Genomic DNA, 19825 nt, shown 5'->3' with positions numbered 1-19825 from the left:
TCCAATTAAGAGGTCACCACCTCTCTGGGTCACTGATTCCACTGCCGACCTGCTCTAACAAAGACGGACATTTCCAAGGATGACATATGCTCTCTGCTGATAGTCCAGGATTGATAATGGGAATGAAGAATGGTTGGGTTAGATAGCTTCTTATTACATACCAAGCAGGATAACAATAGCAAGAAAGCAGGAAAGCAAAGCCTGGTGGTTGCCTTTCAGTTAGCAATAGCACTTAGACTTATATACCGCTTCACAGTGCTATTGCAGCCCTCTCTAAGGGGTTTACAGAGTCAGCATATGGTCCCCAACAATCCGGGTCCTCATTTTACCAACCTCAGAAAGATGGAAGACTGAGTCAACCTTGAGCCAGTGAGAATCGAACTGCCAAACTACTGGCAGCCGGCAGTGAGCAGAATTAGCCTGCAATACTGCATACTAACCACCACGCCACCACAGCTCAGTGGCACAGGAAGTCCTTGATTTATGACCACAGTTGAGACCAGAATTTGCCAAAGTTGTTAAGTGAATCACATGGTCATTAAACAAACCTGGCTCCTTCAATTGACTTTGCTTGTCAGAAGCCAGATGGGAAGGTCACGAATTTTGATCCTATGACCCTGGGATGCTACAACAGTCCTAAACACAGGCCAGTTGCAAAGCACCACATTTTGATCACATGACCACGGGAATGTTGCAACAGTTGTTTAAATGTGAGGACCAGTCATTTTCTTCAGTGCCATTGTAACTTGGAACGATCGCTAAACAAATGGTTATAAGTTGAGAACTATTCATTAAGCCCATTGTCTTGTTTGGGTCAACACAACTGGAGGGCAGCATGTTACCAAACCCTTGGAAGAGTATACAAAACGATTACAACCAGGATCTAAACACTTAGATGGATGGATTCTAAGTGATTGCTTCCACACATTTATTCTCCATGCACAGCCTGGTTATCTACCAATCTCACATCACATAAAAATAAAGCCCTGTCTCATTTCCACCCAAAGCAAATAAACTCAGTGAAAACCATGACATATTTGTAGTATTTAATCCAGTCAGTCACTAACCTGGACAGAGCATTGTCTACTGACAATAAAGGATCACATTTACCGTATGAAAATATTGCCATTCTGACAAAACAGGGATCCCTGTGTACTTTGGGCGCTATGTAACAAAATGAAATTCAATGGTGAAAACAGTAAGATTTAAGCAAGCAAAACCAAATGCACAGGTACAGTATAGGTGGCACCGCACTCAAGAGTAGTGACTGTGAGAGGGATCTCGGAGTGGGCAACCATTTAAATATGAGTCAGCTGTGTGAAGCAGCTGCCAAAAAAGCCAACACAGTTCTAGGCTGCATAAACAGAGGGATAGAATCACGATCACATGAAGTGCTAATACACTTTATAATGCCTTGGTAAGGCCACACTTGGAATCCTGCATCCAGTTTTGGTCGCAACGATGTAAAAAAGATGTTGAGACTCTAGAAAGATTGCAGAGAAGAGCAACAAAGATGATATGGGGACTGGAGGATAAAACATATGAAGAATGGTTGCTGGAACTGGGTATGTCCAGTTTGATGAAAAGAAAGGACTAGGAGTGACATGATAGCAGTGTTCCAATATCTCAGGGGCTGCCACAAAGAAGAGGGAGTCAAGCTATTCTCCAAAGCACCTGAGGGCAGGACAAGAAGCAATAGATGGAAACTAAGCAAGGAGAGAAGCAATCTGGAACTAAGAAGAAATTTCTTGACAGTGAGAACAATTAATTAGTGGAACAACTTGTCTCCAGAAGTTGTAAATACTCCAACACTGGAAGTTTTTAAGAAGAGATGGGATAATCATTTGTCTGACATGCTATAAGGTTTCCTGCCTGAGCAAGGGGTTGGACTAGAAGACCTCCAAGGTTCCTTCCAACTCTGTTATTCTATTATAATTTGTCCTTTTTACATTTTTGCTTGGGTGATCTTGTAAGCCCTTAATACTAGGAGAATACAGAGGAGAATTTAATATGCAAATGAAACCCTTCCCTATTGTTTGAGCAGCAGGAGACAAGAGTTGAAGACTGTGCCGGTAACCCATCAGTTAAGGGCGCCATGTTGGAGAGTTTGCAACTCCACCCTCTTGCCTATCTAGCCCTCCAGCTCCTTTTCTTGGAGGACTGACAGGTGAGACTTAGATGCTGTCCCACTGCTGACCTGCTGCTTATGTTTCCACAGTAAGCTTACCCTGCTATTGACCTGGTTAAGCATGCCAGGCTAATCCAGGCTGGAGGGAGGGGGAAAGGGAGAGGGGAAGGGGGTATTGCAAGTTCAGAAGTGTTAGCACCAGAAAGTGCTAACTGGATAAATTGCAAAACTGAGGCGCCCCTCTTGAATAAAGCTTTTGTGCAGAAGATTGTCTGGTTTGCTTTGAGGGTATGAACTAAATTTTAATTTCAGTAAGCAAACCTCTTGCACTTTGTTCATTTATTTAAGAGCAGTTAATCAATAGCCTTTTTACCTTTCAAAATTTGGAAGTGAGGGTTGGAATGGTTTAACGCAATGAGCTTAATACCCAAATCAAAATAATGGCTGTTGTTTTTCATGGATAAAAATAGGCAGAAGGATACAATTATCAAAAAAAAAAAAAGCAAAGACTCTGCAAATCGAACTTGACTCCAGTTGATCACTACGTATAGCTATCTTCCCTACACCCATAGGGAAATCTTTCCCTTCTTTCAGGATTTTCTTTCTATTTTCTATTTAAGCCCATAACCTTGGATATATCCTAGCATAGGGGTCTCGAACTTGGCAACTCTAAGACTGGTGGACTTCAACTCCCAGAGTTCCTCAGCCAGTTTGCTCTGGGACTTGAAGTCCACCAGTCTTAAAGTCGCCAAGGTTGGAGACCCTGTCCTAGTAGGTTCATTTATCAACCAGGTCCAATCCTATTCCCCCTAACATTTTAACCTACTGTAACAGGTTGTATGCAGGACAGATGGCCAGAAGACTACCAGAGCGTATCCGTGAGCGCATCCTGGCGGACTTCAACTCCCAGAATTCCCCAGCCAGCAAAGCTGGCTGGGGAATTCTAGAAGTTGAAGTCCGCTTGGCTTAAAGTTGCCAAGGTTGGAGACCCCTGTCCTAGACCAAGATAAATCCAAAAACTCTAGGGAATTTGTGGAAGATAAATCAGCCATTCACAGGCACATAAGATAACCTACATTTATACTATTCAAGAAAGAGAATCAAAAAGCTAAAAAGGAAATAAAATGACCAAAACACCCTCTTGGCCAGCAATCAGCACCCAAATAAGCAGGGATTAACACCACGATTAATACCTGATCCACAATCAAGGAGTAAACAATGCCCCGATCAAGGAACTTCCAACAGAGACAAACAAACAACCAAGGAGAAAACAACACTCCCACCTACAATGACAGGGCAAGTCATCATATATAAAGACAGAGCAAACCCCACTCCCTTCTAACACTGAAGATGTTACCTAGTTGGGTAATGAAATGTCTGCAAGCAAACAACCAAGTTCAGAAAGCACCAAGGACCCCACTTAACTTTGTCTTTTGAGATCAGACAAGGTGTAGGACTAACTTAACTGTGTTCACTCAACTCACTTTTCTGAGTTGGCACAACTCACAATACAGGTAGTACTTGATAGAAGAGAATAGAATTCGTATTGGCCAAGTGTGATTAGACACACAAGGAATTTGTCTTGGTGCAAATGGTCTCAGTGTACATAAAAGAAAAGATACATTCGTCAAGAATCATAAGGTACAACACTTAGTGATAGTCATACGGTACAATAAGCAATCAAATGCATGGAAACAGTCAATATAAATCGTAAGGATACAAACAAGAAAGTTACAGTCACAAGTGGGAGGGGATGGGTGATAAGGAGTAATGAGAAGATTAATAGTAATAGTAGTGCAGACTTCGTAATAGTTGAACAGTGTCGAGGGAATTATTTGTTTAGCAGAGTGATAGCATTCGGGAAAAACTTCACTGATTTATAACAATTTGCTTAGTGACCAATGGCACTGAAATAAATGACTGACGACCATTTTTCTTATGACTGTTGCAGCATCCCCGTGGTCGTGTGATTTACAGTCGGATGCTTGACAACTAACTCACATTTATGATCACAGTATCTCAGGATCATGCGATCCTCTTTTGCGACCTTCTCACAAGCAAAGTCAAAGAGGAAACCCCGATTCACCCAACAACTGTGTGACTAATTTAACAACTGCAGTGATTCACTTAACAAATGTGGCAAGAAAAGTCGTAAAATGGGGCAAAACTCCCTTAACACATTTCTCACTTAGCAACATAAATTTTGGGTTCAATTGTGGTCGCAAGTAGAGGACTGCCTCTACCACAAATCACCAACATAGGCTGGGTCAGTGATGGTATTCGACTGGTTCTGCCCGGTTCTGGAGAACCTGTAGAGGCAATGAGCAGTGGAGACCGAACCGGTTCTCTTCACTGCTCTGTGGTTGGCCCACCCGCCCGGGCTCCCATACTCATTTTTATGGCCAGAATTCAAAGCGCAGCTGCTTTGTGTGGCGCAGAATAGCGCCGCGCGGCAACTGCTGCAGTGACCACCATCGTGCAGACTTAGAACACCTCTGCGCCCGCACAAAGTGCGTGTTTGGCACGCACGTGCATGCAAAGTGTGGGCATGCGTGCAAAGTGCGTCCACCAAGCCACGCCCACCGAACCAGTGGCAACTTTATTTGAATACCACCACTGGGCTGGGTTCACATGTTAAAATATGGTTGCTTGGTTTGGTTTAGCATATTATGCAAACAGAGAGAACACGAACCAAAACAGGAGCTAATTTTCTTCATTTCCCCCCACCTCTAACAAATAAATACACCCCAAGATGCCAGCATGTATATCTTGTCTAAGTAAAGGCCACCAAGGTGAGTCGAAAATATCCAAGCAGGAAGGGGGCAAAGAAATCCCCTCCCTTAAAAAAAATCTATTGTTGCAGGAAGATAGTCACTTATGTCCACCCCTCCGAGTCAAAAAGCAAGCATTTCCTTTCCTTGCAGCATGGAATGCATTGAGACACTCCATTATATACACATTCCCTTTTTTTTTCTTTCCCAAGAAAATATGCGTTTATAAAAAATAAGCCAGTTTAGGAAAGATTGGCAAAAAGCCATTTGGATCCCTCTCTCGGGAGTTTCTCTATTATCAAGTGTTTTCTGTTGTTTAGGCTGCTTGATCCGTTGCTTGGAGGAATTTATTTTCAGGCAAAATAAGAAAAGTGGCTCGATCTATAAACCAACATGCTTCGATAAACAGAAGCATCCATTGGAAAAGAGGTATGGTTTATTCGGGATTATACCTGTATACTGCAAGCAGACTCACCTTTCCACAACAGGTGAGAGAAGACTGAAGGGAAAATAATTCTCCAGTACCTAACATTTCTAGGGGTGGGGGAATGACTGACTGGATGATGGCAATATAAATTAACTCATCCATACAGAAAAAGATGGGCGCACCCAAGATGGGTGTTAGGTTAAAAGAGGGTTTTGGATGAGGCTTAGCATTTGGACGGAAGTCAGATATCCCTGGTTCAAGTGTGTCTTATGAATTCAGTACATTGGGCGTAATTCAGTTAACCACGGTTAAGTCAACCAAGGATTACTACGCCTTGTCAAAGGAGTCAAAGAGAACAATATTATCTTTCACTCGCACCAATGTAAGGTCGCTTCAAACAGGGGCAGTTACCGCTGAGTAAGCAACTCCCGTTCCCAGGAAAGTGAAGTAAATGATGGGTAAATTATGTTGGGGAAGGGGGGGTATAATGAAGACACAACCTGCCAGCGAGATCCAAACACGCTCCTAACATTACTGTCGATTCATTAAAAGGACAAAACCCAAGCAAGGCTTCGATCCCTGTCCTTTTTGGGGGGGGGGGGCTCATCGCCTTCACGAGTGGCAAGAAACCACGCACCGCATCTCTTTTTGCATCTACTTAAACCGCCGTCTCCCAACCTGGGCGTATCGAAGAGTTTGAGGGGAGAATAAAAGACTCCACGATCTTAAGTCCTAGATCAGGGGTCTCCAAACCTTGGCAAGTTTAAGTCTGGAGGATTTCAATTAGTAGATAACACCCCCCTCTCCTCAAAAAACAAAACAAAACAAAACAAAACTCTAAAATAAACCCATTTTGGGAGAACGGTGGCTTTGAGGAAGGCCGGGAAAGTTTACACCAACCGCCGCACATCTCTCGCGCGTGTCTGAAAAAGCCTTCCTCGGGGAAGGAAGCCGGAGAGGATCGGATACCCAACCATCCACCCCACCCCACGCAAAAAAAATAAAAATTAAAAAAAAACCCACCCACCCTCACGGCTACCCCCACAGCAGGATCAAGGGAAGCGAGCTGCAAAGCCCCGAAGACCCTCCAGGGGGCAGCGACGAGCGGGGAGGCGGAGGTGGGAAGCTAGACGCTTCTGCTTGCGCGCCCTGAGGATGGTGGGGATCTTTTGAGGGGCTACCCCCGCGGGTGGGTCGGGCGGATAGGGGCGCCTGGCTCTTGCCTACCTCCAGGGTGCGGATCTCCTGCTGCGTGAGGTCGTTGGAAGCGGCGCACTTGGTGCGGAGCCCCTGCAAGCTGGAGAGCGAGATGTCGATCAGGTCCTGAAGCTGGCCGCATTGCTGGAGAGCGTAGCCGGCTCGGCCCAGCCCGGCTGCCCGGGGTCGGCGGCAGCCACCGCCAACACCACCGCCGCCGCTGCCGCCGCCTCCTCCTCCTCTTCCTCCTCCAGCTGCTGCCCCGCCGCCGCCTTCCTTCCTCTCGACCATCTTCTGGGCACCTCCACGCGCGACCGTGGCTCTATCCATGTCTCGGCATCAGGGCGGCTGCTGCTGCTGCTGCTGCTGGTGCTGCTGCGAGAGAGAGCTGCCCTGCGCCGGAGCGAGCGAGGGTGGGAGGGCGGACAAGGGGGGTGGGGGGAGGGAAGGGCTCCGGCCCGGCTCCAGCTGCCCCTTCGAGTCCGAGGGGAAAGGATCGGGGCTGGAGCTTTTGCAGCGCCGCCGCCGCCGCCGCCGCCGCTTTTATTGCACTGGCCGCTTGGTCAATGCCCGGGGAAGATGATGCCCCTTCGAGTTCATCGGGGCATCCGCGGGAAAAGGGACCGAGGGCGGCACCGCTTGCACATCGCCCCCCACCCCGCGGAGTCCTCGCGTCTTCCTAGCAAGGAAAGGATTATTTGGGTTTTTGGGGGGGGGGGCTAAGGAGAGCCCCCAAAAATATTCAACCGCCACCGCTGTAAACTCGCCTCGTCTAGCTTTCTCTTTTCAAGGCTTCTTTTCTTTTTCTATTTTTTTTAATTGTTTAAATAAATATATATATAAATCCCTCTATCAGCTGGCGCCAGGTCAAAGCCGAAAGGGACGCTGGGAGTTGTAGTTTTGATGGGGAAGGAAGAGCTAGGCCCCCGCATCTCTCTCTCTCTCTCTCTCTCTCTCTCACACACACACACACACACCCACCCACCCACCCCCCACCCCCCCCGCGGCGGCGTCCTTCCCCGTCCGCTGTGTGTGAGTCTGCAAACCAAAACAGCCCACAGCTTTACCAGCCTGCCCAGCCGAGCCCTAATAATAAAGGCCCGTTAAATGGGGCGTGGTGTGTGTGTGTGTGTGTGTGTGTGTGTGTGTAAGCATCGGAAGTGGTTTTGGAGAAAGAAAAGTGAGGTCTAAGTCGGGTCAGATGGTAGGTCAAGAATTGGAGGAAGATTTTGCAAAACCCTCCCCAAGTCCTGGAAGCTCCTTTTGGTTGGCCCCTCCCTGCCAGCTTAGCCTACCTTGCACAATTGTTGTGGTGATGGGAGAAAATTAAGTTTTGTACAGCACTTAGTTATAAGCACATACCTAAATAGATAGAACTAATACAGGAGGTGACCAGCCTTGGCAACTTTAAGCCTTATGGATTTCAATTCCCAGAATTCTCCAGAGAATCTGGCTGGCTGGCTGGAGAATTCTGGGAATTGAAGTCCATAAATCTTAAAAGTTGCCAAGGTTGGACATCTTTGAAAAGGCCATTCTGAAGTTTAAACGTTTTCCTCTGGTGTGAAACTGTGGTTGGCTTCAGCCCACCAGCTTTGATTCATTCTACTTTTCCAGCTTCACATAACACGTTGAATCATAATCTTGGATGTCAAGCTTGGCTCCTGAGTTTGTGGTTCATTGTCTAGTGCAATCCCTGACACCCTGGTCAATTCAGCAAACCATGGTTTAATTAATCATAGGGTTTTTTAAAAATCTGTAGCCAGATTTTCTTCCTGGAGGTCAAAACAGCTTGCAAAGGGAGGCTGCTTTCGTTTTATCGGATAATGTGTGGTCAGAACACAATCTTTCTCACAGTTTTGTGGGGGCCCCACCCATGGTTTTCTTCAGCTGCTTTTTACAAAACTAACTAGGCGCATGGGCTGGGTTTACACAACTCAAGCTAAGCTCAAACCTGGTTGGCAAATGTGTGACTCAGTGTGCAAGAGAAATATCACTTGTATGATTGATTTATGGTTTGCTGTGTTATGCAAATCCAGGAAACAGACTTCTCAGAAGCTGACAGAAGGACAGTACAGGCAGTCCTTGACTTACGCCCACAATTGAGCCCAAAATTTATGCTGCTAAGCGAAACATTGAGTGCATTTTGTCCCTTTTTGATGGCCTTTCTTGCCACCGTTGTTAAGTGAATCACTGCAGTTATTAAGTTAGTAACACAGGCTGTTAACTGAATCTGGCTTCCCTATTGATTTTGCTCATCAGAAGGTTGCAAAAGTTGATCACATGATTTTGGGATTCTGCGGTTATGATCATAAGTCACTGTTTTCAGTGATGTAACTTTGAATGGTCACTAAGGGGAGGACATGACAGGAGTAGGATAATCAGGATGATGTGATGCGCAAAACCTTCGTTCATGAAAATAAATACAGGTAGCCCGAAATTTCTGTAGCTAAGCAAGATAATTGCCAAGTGAGTTTTGCCCCAGTTGTAAGTGTGAAAAACGGTCGTAATCACTTTTTTCAGTGCTGTTTTAACTTTGTTTGTGCCTGGCATCCATGCCTTCCGTTCAAAGAGGACCCTTCCCCATCTCATTACAGTTTGCTAAATATTGTGGTGGCCTTCTTGCCATCCTCAACCATTCTAATGTTTTGTTGTCTGTTAATACTCCACAAGGGGAATTTCTACAGCTTTCCATAGTTAAAGGTAGTGCTTCTCAACCGTGACATCTTTCAGATGCGTGGACTTTCGACTCCCAGAATTCCTCAGCCTGGCAGATTCTGGGAATCGAAGTTTATGCATCTTAAAGATGCCAAGGCTGAGAAAAACTAGTTTAGGGTCTCATTAGATTTAAATCTGGCTCTGGATTCCTTATCCAGACCATAATGTTCTCTACCTGGCGTTTTGCCAAAACATTGTTCAATGTGCAATTTGCAAACAGTGGAATGCTTGCATCAGACCTGCAAGGTAGGCAAGATTAGAGACCAAGAGTTGTTAGGAGTCATGAATGTGATTTAAGTGAACTTTGATGTTGTAGTAGGAGAAAATCTTTAAAGCTTATTGAAAGCACTTCTCTATTTCAACACGTACCGAATACAATCAAGCCAGAATTGTTTTGAGGTTCTTATTCTTTACTGGGAATCAATCATATGTTTTGTAATGGCTAAGCATTCCTCCTTCTCTGAGTCAAAACACATTTCATCATAGCATGGTTGAAACATGATTAGCTAGTTTGTGCTTCTGGGTATCATCATCAAACCACTTTTGTCAAAGTTAAGATGATGGCTATGACTGAACTCCCGCCCTTTTTTTTAATGGGGTCCTCCTGGCCACCATCTTGATTTCTGTGAGGTCTTCCAGGCACTTTGGCTGAGTTCACACAACACTTTTGCTGCATTTACAGAACAAGCTCAATGGAGACTCATTTGAAGACTCTGGAACAGAGGCCTTCAAACTTGACAGTTTTAAGACTTGTGGACATCAATCCCGAGGATTCCTCCTCAAGTCATGTTAGCTCAGGAATTCTGGGAGTTGAAGTCCACAAGTCTTAAACTTGCCAAGTTGGAAGACCCTTGCTTTGGAACTTCATTTGTACAACTCATAAACTGGGATAGGGTTAGCCTTAAACCTTTGCATTTTGTTCTTGGGAATTTGACTACCGGGTAATCCTCAACATACAGCCATTCATTTAGTGACCGTTCAAAGTAAAACAGCACTGAAAAAGGTGACTTATTACCATTTTTCACACTTAATAACTATTGTAGCATCTCGCGATCAAAATTCAGATGCTTGGCAACCGACTCATGTTTATGATGGTTGCAGCATCCTGGGGTCATGTGATCCCTTTTGCAAACTTCTGACAAACAAAGCCAATAGGGGAGCCAGGTTCACTTAACAACCGTGTTGCTATGTTAACAACTGCAGTGATTCCCTTAACAACTGTGGCAAGAAAGGTCATAAACTGGAGCAAAATTCACTTAACAACGCTCGCTCAGCAACGGAAAATTTGGGTTCAATTGCGGTCGTAAGTTGAGGACTACCTGTATGTTGGGCAAATTTTTAGTCTATCTGATTGATTTATGATTTAACAGATTGTGTGACACACACACACCCAACTAAATTCGTTCAGTAATTCTCTCCTCTCTCCCCCCGCCCCACAAAAAAAACCATGTTAGGGAAACCCATTTGCTGAGTCGTAAGTCAAGCACCTAGGATTAGCCTAATGTTGATATTTGTCTGTTTAGTATCTAAAACTGTTTGGTACCCGAAGAAGGTGGGGGAGAGGTGGCGTCTGTGATTGTGTAATTAAAGTCTAGTCCCAAATGTGTATCGCACACCCAATTCATATAAAAGGTGGGCAGGGCTTAAATTGCACAGTTGTATCCATTGTCAGGACTTTTGATCTCCTATAGACCTCCCTACCCTCTCTACAGGAAAAACCCATATAGACAATGCAAGAGAACAAGTCAGTTGTGCTTCACACCAGGCTGTACCAGATTCCTCTATTGCCTTTTAGTTTATTTACCTGGAGCTGGAATCATAATATTTTAAAAAAACAGTCATTAAATGTGATCTGTTTAAACACATGCAGCTGTAACATTGTTTTGAGAGGTTGTAGAGCCGCAGGATTTCAAGAGCTGGGATGTTGATTGTTTTCAAAGAAAGATCAATGTCTCTTTTCTTAAATTTACAATTTTCTTTGAAAAGCTGCCTCCCACATATTCACTTAAGGTACCTTTTTTCTCTGCTCTGTGGCTGCCTCACAGTACAATAAGCCTGAGTTGCGAGTCTGCAGTGCTGACTGCAATTATTTTAAGAAAGGGTTCTTATTTTTAGATGTGTTAATGGCAGTTTCTAATCAATGCCATTCATCTTGGCAATTGCATATTTGTCTGCAAGCAAATCCCACAGAACAGGATAAATCTGACTTCCGAGGAGGAATCTTAGGGGGGAAAATAAACTTTCTGGCCAGGTTTATTCAGCAAAGTTGAGCCATTGGTGGCTTAATAATAGTTTGTTGAGGGTGGACAGGATCACACAAAACACTTAACCATGTATAATGGTTTATAAATCTGTCAGGCCCACTAGGTAGACCAGATCAGGAAATCAACTCAAGGCTAAAACTATTTTTGTTGAGATTGGCTATAAGAATCTTTCAGATCTGAAATAATTCGATCAATCAGTTAGGGAGGCATCTATCCAATTCACTTCCAAATGTTATCTGGATGTTCTGACTTCAAAATGCTTTTTTTTGTCAAGGCATCTGATTTTGTACAAAGAACATTAAAAACTAAGCCCAACTAATAAATAAAAGCAGTAAAGAAAGAAAGGAATAAGAAAGCAAAAAAGAAAACATGTAAAAAGAAATAAAACTATGAAGCTTCTGTTTTCCTTTGCAGCAAATATAAGTACAATTACAAAATTACCTTTTACTGTATGATTACAGGAAAATCTTCTATTATCTACTTTTGTTTTCAATCATCAAAACCACAATTTCTAACTGCATTTTTCTCTACTATGTGCAAAAAGCCCATAAGGGGTTTCCAATCAGTCATAAATGTGGCTTTTGCATATATGTCAACTTCTTCTTTATTCTCTACAAGTCACTGTTACTGTCAACTCATAAAATATTTCTATGGTCTTTTAGAGGTGCCAACAAAAAGGAAGGGGGGAGCAGTGTGACAGTTCGTAAACCGAAACTGCATTCCATAAATATTTTCAAAGATAGTAACTAGGTGACCGAAGTTTCTGTAGTGCAAGATTCTAATTGGAGAGCATGATTGATGACTCTTGGCTATGGATGTGTCCCATTGGAGAATATGAATTACGATACACACAGGGAGTGGGGGGAAACCTGGGTCAAGGGTGACAATGAACGATGTGTCTCAGAGTCGGCTAAACCCAGGCAGTGCCTCGCCTTTTAACTCCCAATAAATCTTTTTGATGTTTTGGAAGTTTGCCTCAAGACTCATGATTTAAATGGGGCTAAGTATCAGAATCCTGACAGAAACCTTATAATAAAAATATTAATCTTCATAATTTTGGTTTTTTACTCTAAACCAGGGGTGTCAAGTTCAAAGCCTGCGGGTCCGGCCTGGAGCTATCAAAGGACCGGCCCGTGTTGCCTCTGGTGGCTAAAATGGGCTGCGTGCCTCGTTTTCACCTTCCATGGCCTCCTGCAGCACTCTGCCAGCCAAAAACAGGCCAAAAATGAACTCAACATGGGCCAAACATGCCCCCAAAGGCTGAAAAATGGGCCGAAAATGGGCCATGTGGCCCGTTATTGGCTGGCAGAGTGCTGCAGGAGGCCATGGAGGGTGAAAACAAGGCATGGGGCATGCACAGACCCCTCGCACCCTGTTTTGGCCGGCTGTGTTGCAGGAGGCCATGGGCTGTGGGTGACATGCGTGGACCCCTTGCATCAAATAAAAAAGATGTTGAGACTCTAGAAAAAGTACAGAGAAGATCAACCAGGATGATTAGGGGACTGGGGGCTAAAACATACAATGAACGGATGTAGGAACTGGGCTTGGCTGATCTAGTGAAGAGAAGGACCAGGGGAGACACGATAGAGGTCTTCCAATATTTGAGGGCCTGCCACAGAGAGGAAGGGGTCAAGCTATTTTCTAAATTACCTGTAGGCCAGCCAGATGGAAACTGAACAAGGAGAGATTTAACCTGGAAATAGGGAGAAACTTTCTAACAGTGAAAAGAATCAACCAATGGAACAGAAGTTGCCCTCGGAAGTTGTGGGAGCGCCATCAGTTGAGACTTTCAAGAAGAGATTGGACTGCCATTTGTCAGAAATGGTGTAGGGTCTCCCACTTGGGCAGCAGGTTGGACTAGATGACCTACAAGGTCCCTTCCAACTCTGATTATCTATTAAATCTGTTAAATCATGTTTTGGTCAGCAGGGTGCTGCAGGAGGCATCCATCCCACCTCCCCACCACCATACAAACCCCTCCATGAGCCCATAGAGGAGGACTACAATGCTGGTCTAGCCCTCAAAGAAATCCAGTTTGACACCCCTGCTCTAAATCAGGGGTCTCCAACCTTGGCAACTTTAAGCCTGCAGCTTTGCTGGCTGGGGAATTCTGGGAGTTGAAGTCCTCCAGGATATAAAATTATTCTGTTTTGTAGCTTTTTTTGTCTTGATTGGCTGGCTCAAACCTCCAGCTCAAACACACCCCAACCAGGCACCCAGATGAAACCTAGCTTCCTAATAAATGATAGCCGTCCATTTACTTGGAGCCAAGCCGCACTAAAAGCCTCCAATACAGGAAACACAATGTTGCCAGCCAATCAAGACAAAAAAAGCTACAAAACAGACAGAAGATATTAGAAACACCAATCAAGCAGAACACAGCAAACTCCAAGACCAATAAACACAGACCAAGATTCCCAACCAATCAAGATGAAGAAAAAACCATTCTGGCACAGCAGTAGGCTAGCCCCAAATTTAAAACAGAAAAGGCTGCGAAAGTCTGAATCACAGACAAACACAATACAGAGGCCTGATGATGGCAGATGAGATTCTGCCAAAATGTTGCTACAACTTTAAAAGCACAACTATAACGATGTGGGAAAATACCCGAACAAAGCTGAATACCATACATATATAATTTTATATATATACATATAATTTTATATATACAGTATATAAAATTATACATTGCAATATCCTACCTGTCAATGAATACTTCAGCTTCAACCATAACAATACAACAGCACACAATAGATATAAACTCAAGGTAAACCGCACCAAACTTGATTGCAGGAAATCCGACTTCAGAAACAGAGTGGTCAGTCTCTGGAATACTCTACCTGACTCTGTGGTTTCTTCCCCAAATCCCAAAACCTTTAACCTTAGACAGTCTTTAACCTTAGACAGACCTCACCCCTTTCCTAAGAGGTCTGTAGGGGGCATGCATAAGCGCACCAACGTGCCTACCGTCCCTGCCCAATTGTTTCTTTTTTATTTTTATTTGTTTTATTTTTCTTATATGTATCCATTTCATGTATCCATAACTATGTTTATACTTATACCTGTTATCTTATAATTGCTTGACAAAATATATAAATTAAATAAATAAATAAATAAATAAATTCCTGCTCTAAACTATTCTTAGGGCTAACCTAAATTGTGTAATTTATATTATTATTCCCCCCACTAGAGGGCGCTAGGGAGGAGCTAGTCTGGGACTTTTGCTCATATTACATTTCTGCTTTAGACTCAAGTTTCTTTTATCTGATCAATGTCTTCCTGAGACTCTTTTTCCTGTTCCTCAAGGTTACACACATTAGCAAACCAAACTGGTTAGATTCACAAAACATGCTAAATCACAACCAAAGGGGTCTCTTATAAGCCTCGAGGCTGTCCTGTGTGCCATGTAAGTCACAGTGCAAATGATGTGAATTGTATAATTTGCAAATGAGATCCTTCCCGTCTTTTGCAAATGATGTTGTAGGGTACGAAGCCATTTGTCTCTTCTTGACCCCCCTCAATGCCCGCAGGAGCCACACTGAGGCCTTAAAAAATTAATTCTCCCTGATTTGCTTTACCCATCATGTTCCTCAGTTGAAATTTGTTGGGTGAATTACATTCTTATCACCTATCCCCTCTCACTTGTGACTGTATGACTGTAACTTTGCAGCTTGTATCCTTACAATCTATACTGACTGTTTCCTAGTATGACTTGAATGCTTATTGTATCCTATGACTATCATTAAGTGTTGTACCTGATGATACTTGACCCTCGACGAATGTATCTTTTCTTTTATGTACACTGAAAGCATTTGCACCAAGACAAATTCCTTGTTTGTCCAATCACACTTGGCCAATATTCTATTCTATTCTATTCTATTCTATTCTATTCTATTCTATTCTATTCTGGTGAATTCACATAACCAACCTAAAAAAAAAAAAACAGGCACAGCTTTGATCCCACTACAAATTTGACTTTTTTATTTTCTTAAGCCTGTGGGATCATTTTGGACAAGTTGCTTGCAGGAGTTTCTGTGACTAACCAAGGGCAAACTATTCCTCTCCCATCTGTTTGGGACCATTTGAATCTGCCACAAAGAACAGAAATTGGCAGAGCCAGGAGCTTGTTTTGCTCCAAGTCTGTTCTTGAAATCTGTCTTTCAGGGAACATGTACAATCTGTGCATCCTCTGCAGAGCAGAGGGAAGGGAGGAAAAATGTGCTGTGTTAGGACAAAAATGGCTCCTTTGCTGCTGCCGAGACAAACATATGTGGGAAGCACTTTAAGTCTATTGTTCTGGGAGTTGGAATGAGAAGAAAACTTGGGTGGTCAGCAGTATATAATCCGTATGTCACATGAAGATCCCTCCTGGCAATACCGCTTCAAGGGTAACAACTGCAATGATATGAGGTCCCTTTTCTAAGGTCCAGTTGTCTCTTGAAAAAGCACCTTTGGCTGGAGTGGGATTCAAACGGAGTTATTACCGGTTTGGTAACATAGCTGGGTGGAAAATTCTGGGAGTTGAAGTCCACAAGTCTTAAAAGTTGCCAAGTTTGGGGCCCCCTATGTTAAGTGAACCTGGCTTCCCCTTCATTTTTGCTTGTCAGAAGGTTGCAGAAAGTGATCACATGACCTTGGGACACAGCAACGGTTATGAGTCGGTTGTCAAGCACCTGAATTTTGATCACATGACTACAGAGATGCTGGAACAGTAGTTAGTGTGAAAAGCAGTCAAAAGTCACTTTTTTCAGTGCCGTTGTAACTTTGAACAGTCACAAAATGAACTATTTTTAAGATGAAGATTACTTGTATAAGTTGGAAGGAAGGAGAACTGCTGTGAAGATTTCAAGATTCTGTTATTAAAGTCTAGGCTCGTGTTTCTCAACCTTGGCCACTTGAAGATGTGTGGACTTCAACTCCCAGAATTCCACAGTCAACGAATAGAATAGAATAGAATAGAATAGAATAGAATAGAATAGAATAGAATAGAATAGAATAGAATAGAATTCTTTATTGGCCAAGTGTGATTGGACAAACAAGGAATTTGTCTTGGTGCAAATGCTTTCAGTGTACATAAAAGAAAAGAAACATTCATCAAGAGTCAAGAATCATCAGGTATAGCACTTAATGATAGTCATAGGGTACAATAAGCAATCAAATCATACTAGGAAACAGTCAATATAAATTGTAAGGATACAAACTACAAAATTACAGTCATACAGTCAGAAGTGGGAGGAGATGGGTCAAAGGAAGGATGAGAAAATTAATAGTAATAGTAGTGCAGACTTTGTAAATAGTTCAACACTGTTGAGGGAATTTGTTTAGCAGAGTAATGGCGTTTGGGGAAAAAACTGTCCTTGTGTCTAGTTGTTGTGGTGTGCAGGGCTCTATAGCGTCGTTTTGAGGGTAGGAGTTGAAACAGTTTATGTCCAGTTTATGAGGGGTCTGTTAATATGGCAGGAGTCAATTTATGGCTATCTCTGTTTCTTCTCTATCTGGATGATAATCTTAAATTTCAAGCAATTGCCAATTTTCAACAATAACTAACTGTCCTATAATGCAATCAGCTCCTTATTTTTAAGTATAGCATTGGACTCTATTAATCAGAGTTTTTCCAATTCAGTTACTTTAAGATGTGTGGACTTCAACACCCAAAATTCTCCAGTCAATGTGAATTCTGGGAATTGAAGTTTACACACCTTAAAGTTGCCACGGTTGGGAAAAACTGCCATAGAGGATAAAGATGAAGTTTCATCACCTAATTAACCAAGCTGAGTATGCTGGTAGTTCTCAACTTATGACTGATGATTTAACAACCATTTGAAATTATGACAGACTTACCAGGGGCTACTTATGACCTGGATTCAAAGTTCCAGCAGTCAGCAGTTTGGACACTTCACGACTGACCTCTGTTTACAGTCATTTGCAGCGCCTGTTGTTGTGTGACCACGTTTTACAACAATTTTGCCAAAACCCAGCATTTGCCTTCATTTGTAAGCATTTACTTCTGTTTTTTTTTTTTTTAGTGAAACTGCACCCTAGCTTTGTTTGCTTAACAATCACAGTGGCTGCTTTACAGCTACCGCATTCCAACCTCTGCCAAAAAAGTCATAAGATCAGGTTGGTCACATGACCACCACGACTTACAACCATGATGGGGCAGGCTCCATTATTGTCTTAATTTGAGGATTACCTATTACTTCTGTTGGCTTTAATTGCACTTCTAAGCATATTCCGTGAATCCAATCATTATGGCTTAGCAACCTTTGATGTACGTAGCCAATGTCAGCTTGTTCAGTGCATCCTGGCAAATAAAACCATGATATCGTGATAAGCTGTTCCTTGCTTAAGTGTGGCTTGTTGAACAAAACACAACTGGCTGTTGGATTTTTGCAGTGCTGCATTTTCAACCTCCAAAAGAGGTTATGAAGTGTGGAGGATTCTGCCTTAAGGTGCCATGGATGGGAACGGCATGGCATTCATGCTCTCACACGCTCCGTTCCATTCGGCTAGTGCAATTCAAGAAAACGTATCCAATTTCTTAGGCTTACCGGTCAGTCTTGCACATATGAAAACAATAGAGATGGGTGTGTTGGTTCACAAAAAAACTTCGTTAAGAATGCCTTTATTAGAGTTCAACATTCAAACAAACGCTTCAAAACAAAACATAAGTTTCGGGTGTTTTAAACCCTGGCAGGAGGTGGAGAGAAGGCCTCGCACAAAGAATTGTTTTAAGCCTGCCTTGTTATCAGAGTCTCCAGCTCAACTGGAGGAAACAAGATCTTTGAAGCCACTTCACCAAGTTCTGGCTTTCTTCAGCCTCTCTGATAAGGAAAATGTCCTGGCTTCTTTGCGCTGTCTGGGTTTACAAGCTGTGCATGTCTCTGCTGCCTGCAGAGTTGTCATCACAGCAGATTGCTCCGTCTGGTGGGGCGTTTATTTGCAGAAATGGCTTTTACTGGATTTTAGGGGAAAATTGTGTTGCTTATTGTTGTGGGCTGCTTGAGTCATCCCCAAGCTAAGAAAAACCCAGGTCAGTGTTTTTTAACCTTTTTTTTTTTTTTTGGTCTATGGAGATTCTCTTTTTTTTTGTCAGAAAGTTTTTTTATTTTTTAATTGTTTAAATACATCTTTGCGAGAACAGTGTGGTTCCAGGTGTTTTACATTTTAAATCAATAATGTCCATAATCACAAATACAACTTTCCAACATCACTACATTATCTATTATCATTTTTCATCTTTATATTCTCGTAAGTTATTTTATATCAGCTTCTTTATTTTTATTCATTCTCTACCTTCCTTATTCATATATTCTACATATTTACAACTTAATCTATTTATATCATTTCATTAATCATTCAAAATTTCAACTTCCTTCAACTTAAGACTTTTCTATTCTGTTTGAAATCCGTTTTATAAAAAGCAATCTTTTTAGGTCAAATGGGGAAATATCTTTCCCAATCACAGATGTTTCCAAGGTTTGAATTTTCCTAATGATAACGTGCGCCCCTCTAACAAGCCAATCAGCTGAGAGGATGAAGAAATGAAAAGCTAGGAATGACCCTCCGGCCCACCCAGGCCCTTGTCAGTCTTTTATCCTGTCAGCGGATGTCAGCTGATCGGAGGCATCCAAACTGCTAGCATACCACCACTGCTCTGTCAGCGAAAACAGGCTCCCAAGCTCCGTTTCTGGAAGCAACAGCCTCCTGCAACTCTGCCATGCATGTGGTCCTCCCAAGCTCCATTTTCACTTGCAGAGGGAGTGAAAGGCCCTCTGCCAGGAGGCCATCGCAGCCAGAAATGCAGCTCGGGAGCCCATTTTCACTGGCAGAGCGCTTGGGCTGCCACAGGTGCCCCCAACATGAGTGACATCGAGCTGGCCATGCCCATTCTGGCCACACCCATGCCAGCCCTCTTCCCCTCCAGGTCAAACACAACTCTGATGTGGCCTCAGTGAAATTGAATTTGAAACCCTGCTTTAGGGCTACCAGATCTGAAATTTCAGATGACCACTAGAGGCAGCAGTTTGGTTTGGATCAGTGGTCCCCAACCTTTTTTGTGCCGCGGCCCGGTACTGGCATCACAAAATCATCCACGGCCCGGTACCAGCATCAGCACGCATGGCAAGGCGAGCCAAGCAACCAGCCAGCCAGCTGTCCCCTGCTTCTCCCCGCCACCTTCAACTCCTCCTTTGTACCTGTGTCAATGGGCTTCGGGACGGCTTCGGGACGGTCGCTCAGCTTGCCTTGCCATGCATGCTGAAAGAATCCTCGCGCCTTAGTTTTGTTCGAAGCCGCCCCCCCCCTCAATGAAACTAAGGCG

General features: G+C 43.3%; 1 protein-coding gene across 2 annotated transcripts in view; it reads right to left on the bottom strand.

Annotated features, from left to right (window-relative positions):
- KSR1 (kinase suppressor of ras 1) overlaps positions 1 to 6968 on the bottom strand; it is a 153377-nt gene extending 146409 nt beyond the window's left edge. The window contains exon 1 of one of the 2 annotated variants that reach the window (XM_026710283.2): positions 6554 to 6968. In XM_026710283.2, coding sequence (XP_026566068.2) covers positions 6554 to 6853 — 300 coding nt within the window. In that variant the 5' untranslated portion in view covers positions 6854 to 6968. The remainder of the gene's footprint in view (positions 1 to 6553) is intronic. The other variant, XM_026710284.2, reaches the window with a different exon arrangement.
- Positions 6969 to 19825: the final 12857 nt, after the last annotated feature.

The sequence above is a fragment of the Pseudonaja textilis genome, chromosome 1, assembly GCF_049901715.1.
Source record: "Pseudonaja textilis isolate UNSWEBS1 chromosome 1, rPseTex1.2, whole genome shotgun sequence".
NCBI classification, from domain to species: domain Eukaryota; kingdom Metazoa; phylum Chordata; class Lepidosauria; order Squamata; family Elapidae; genus Pseudonaja; species Pseudonaja textilis.
Note: the sequence above shows the minus strand (reverse complement) of the source record. Positions and strands in the feature narration are given on the sequence as shown.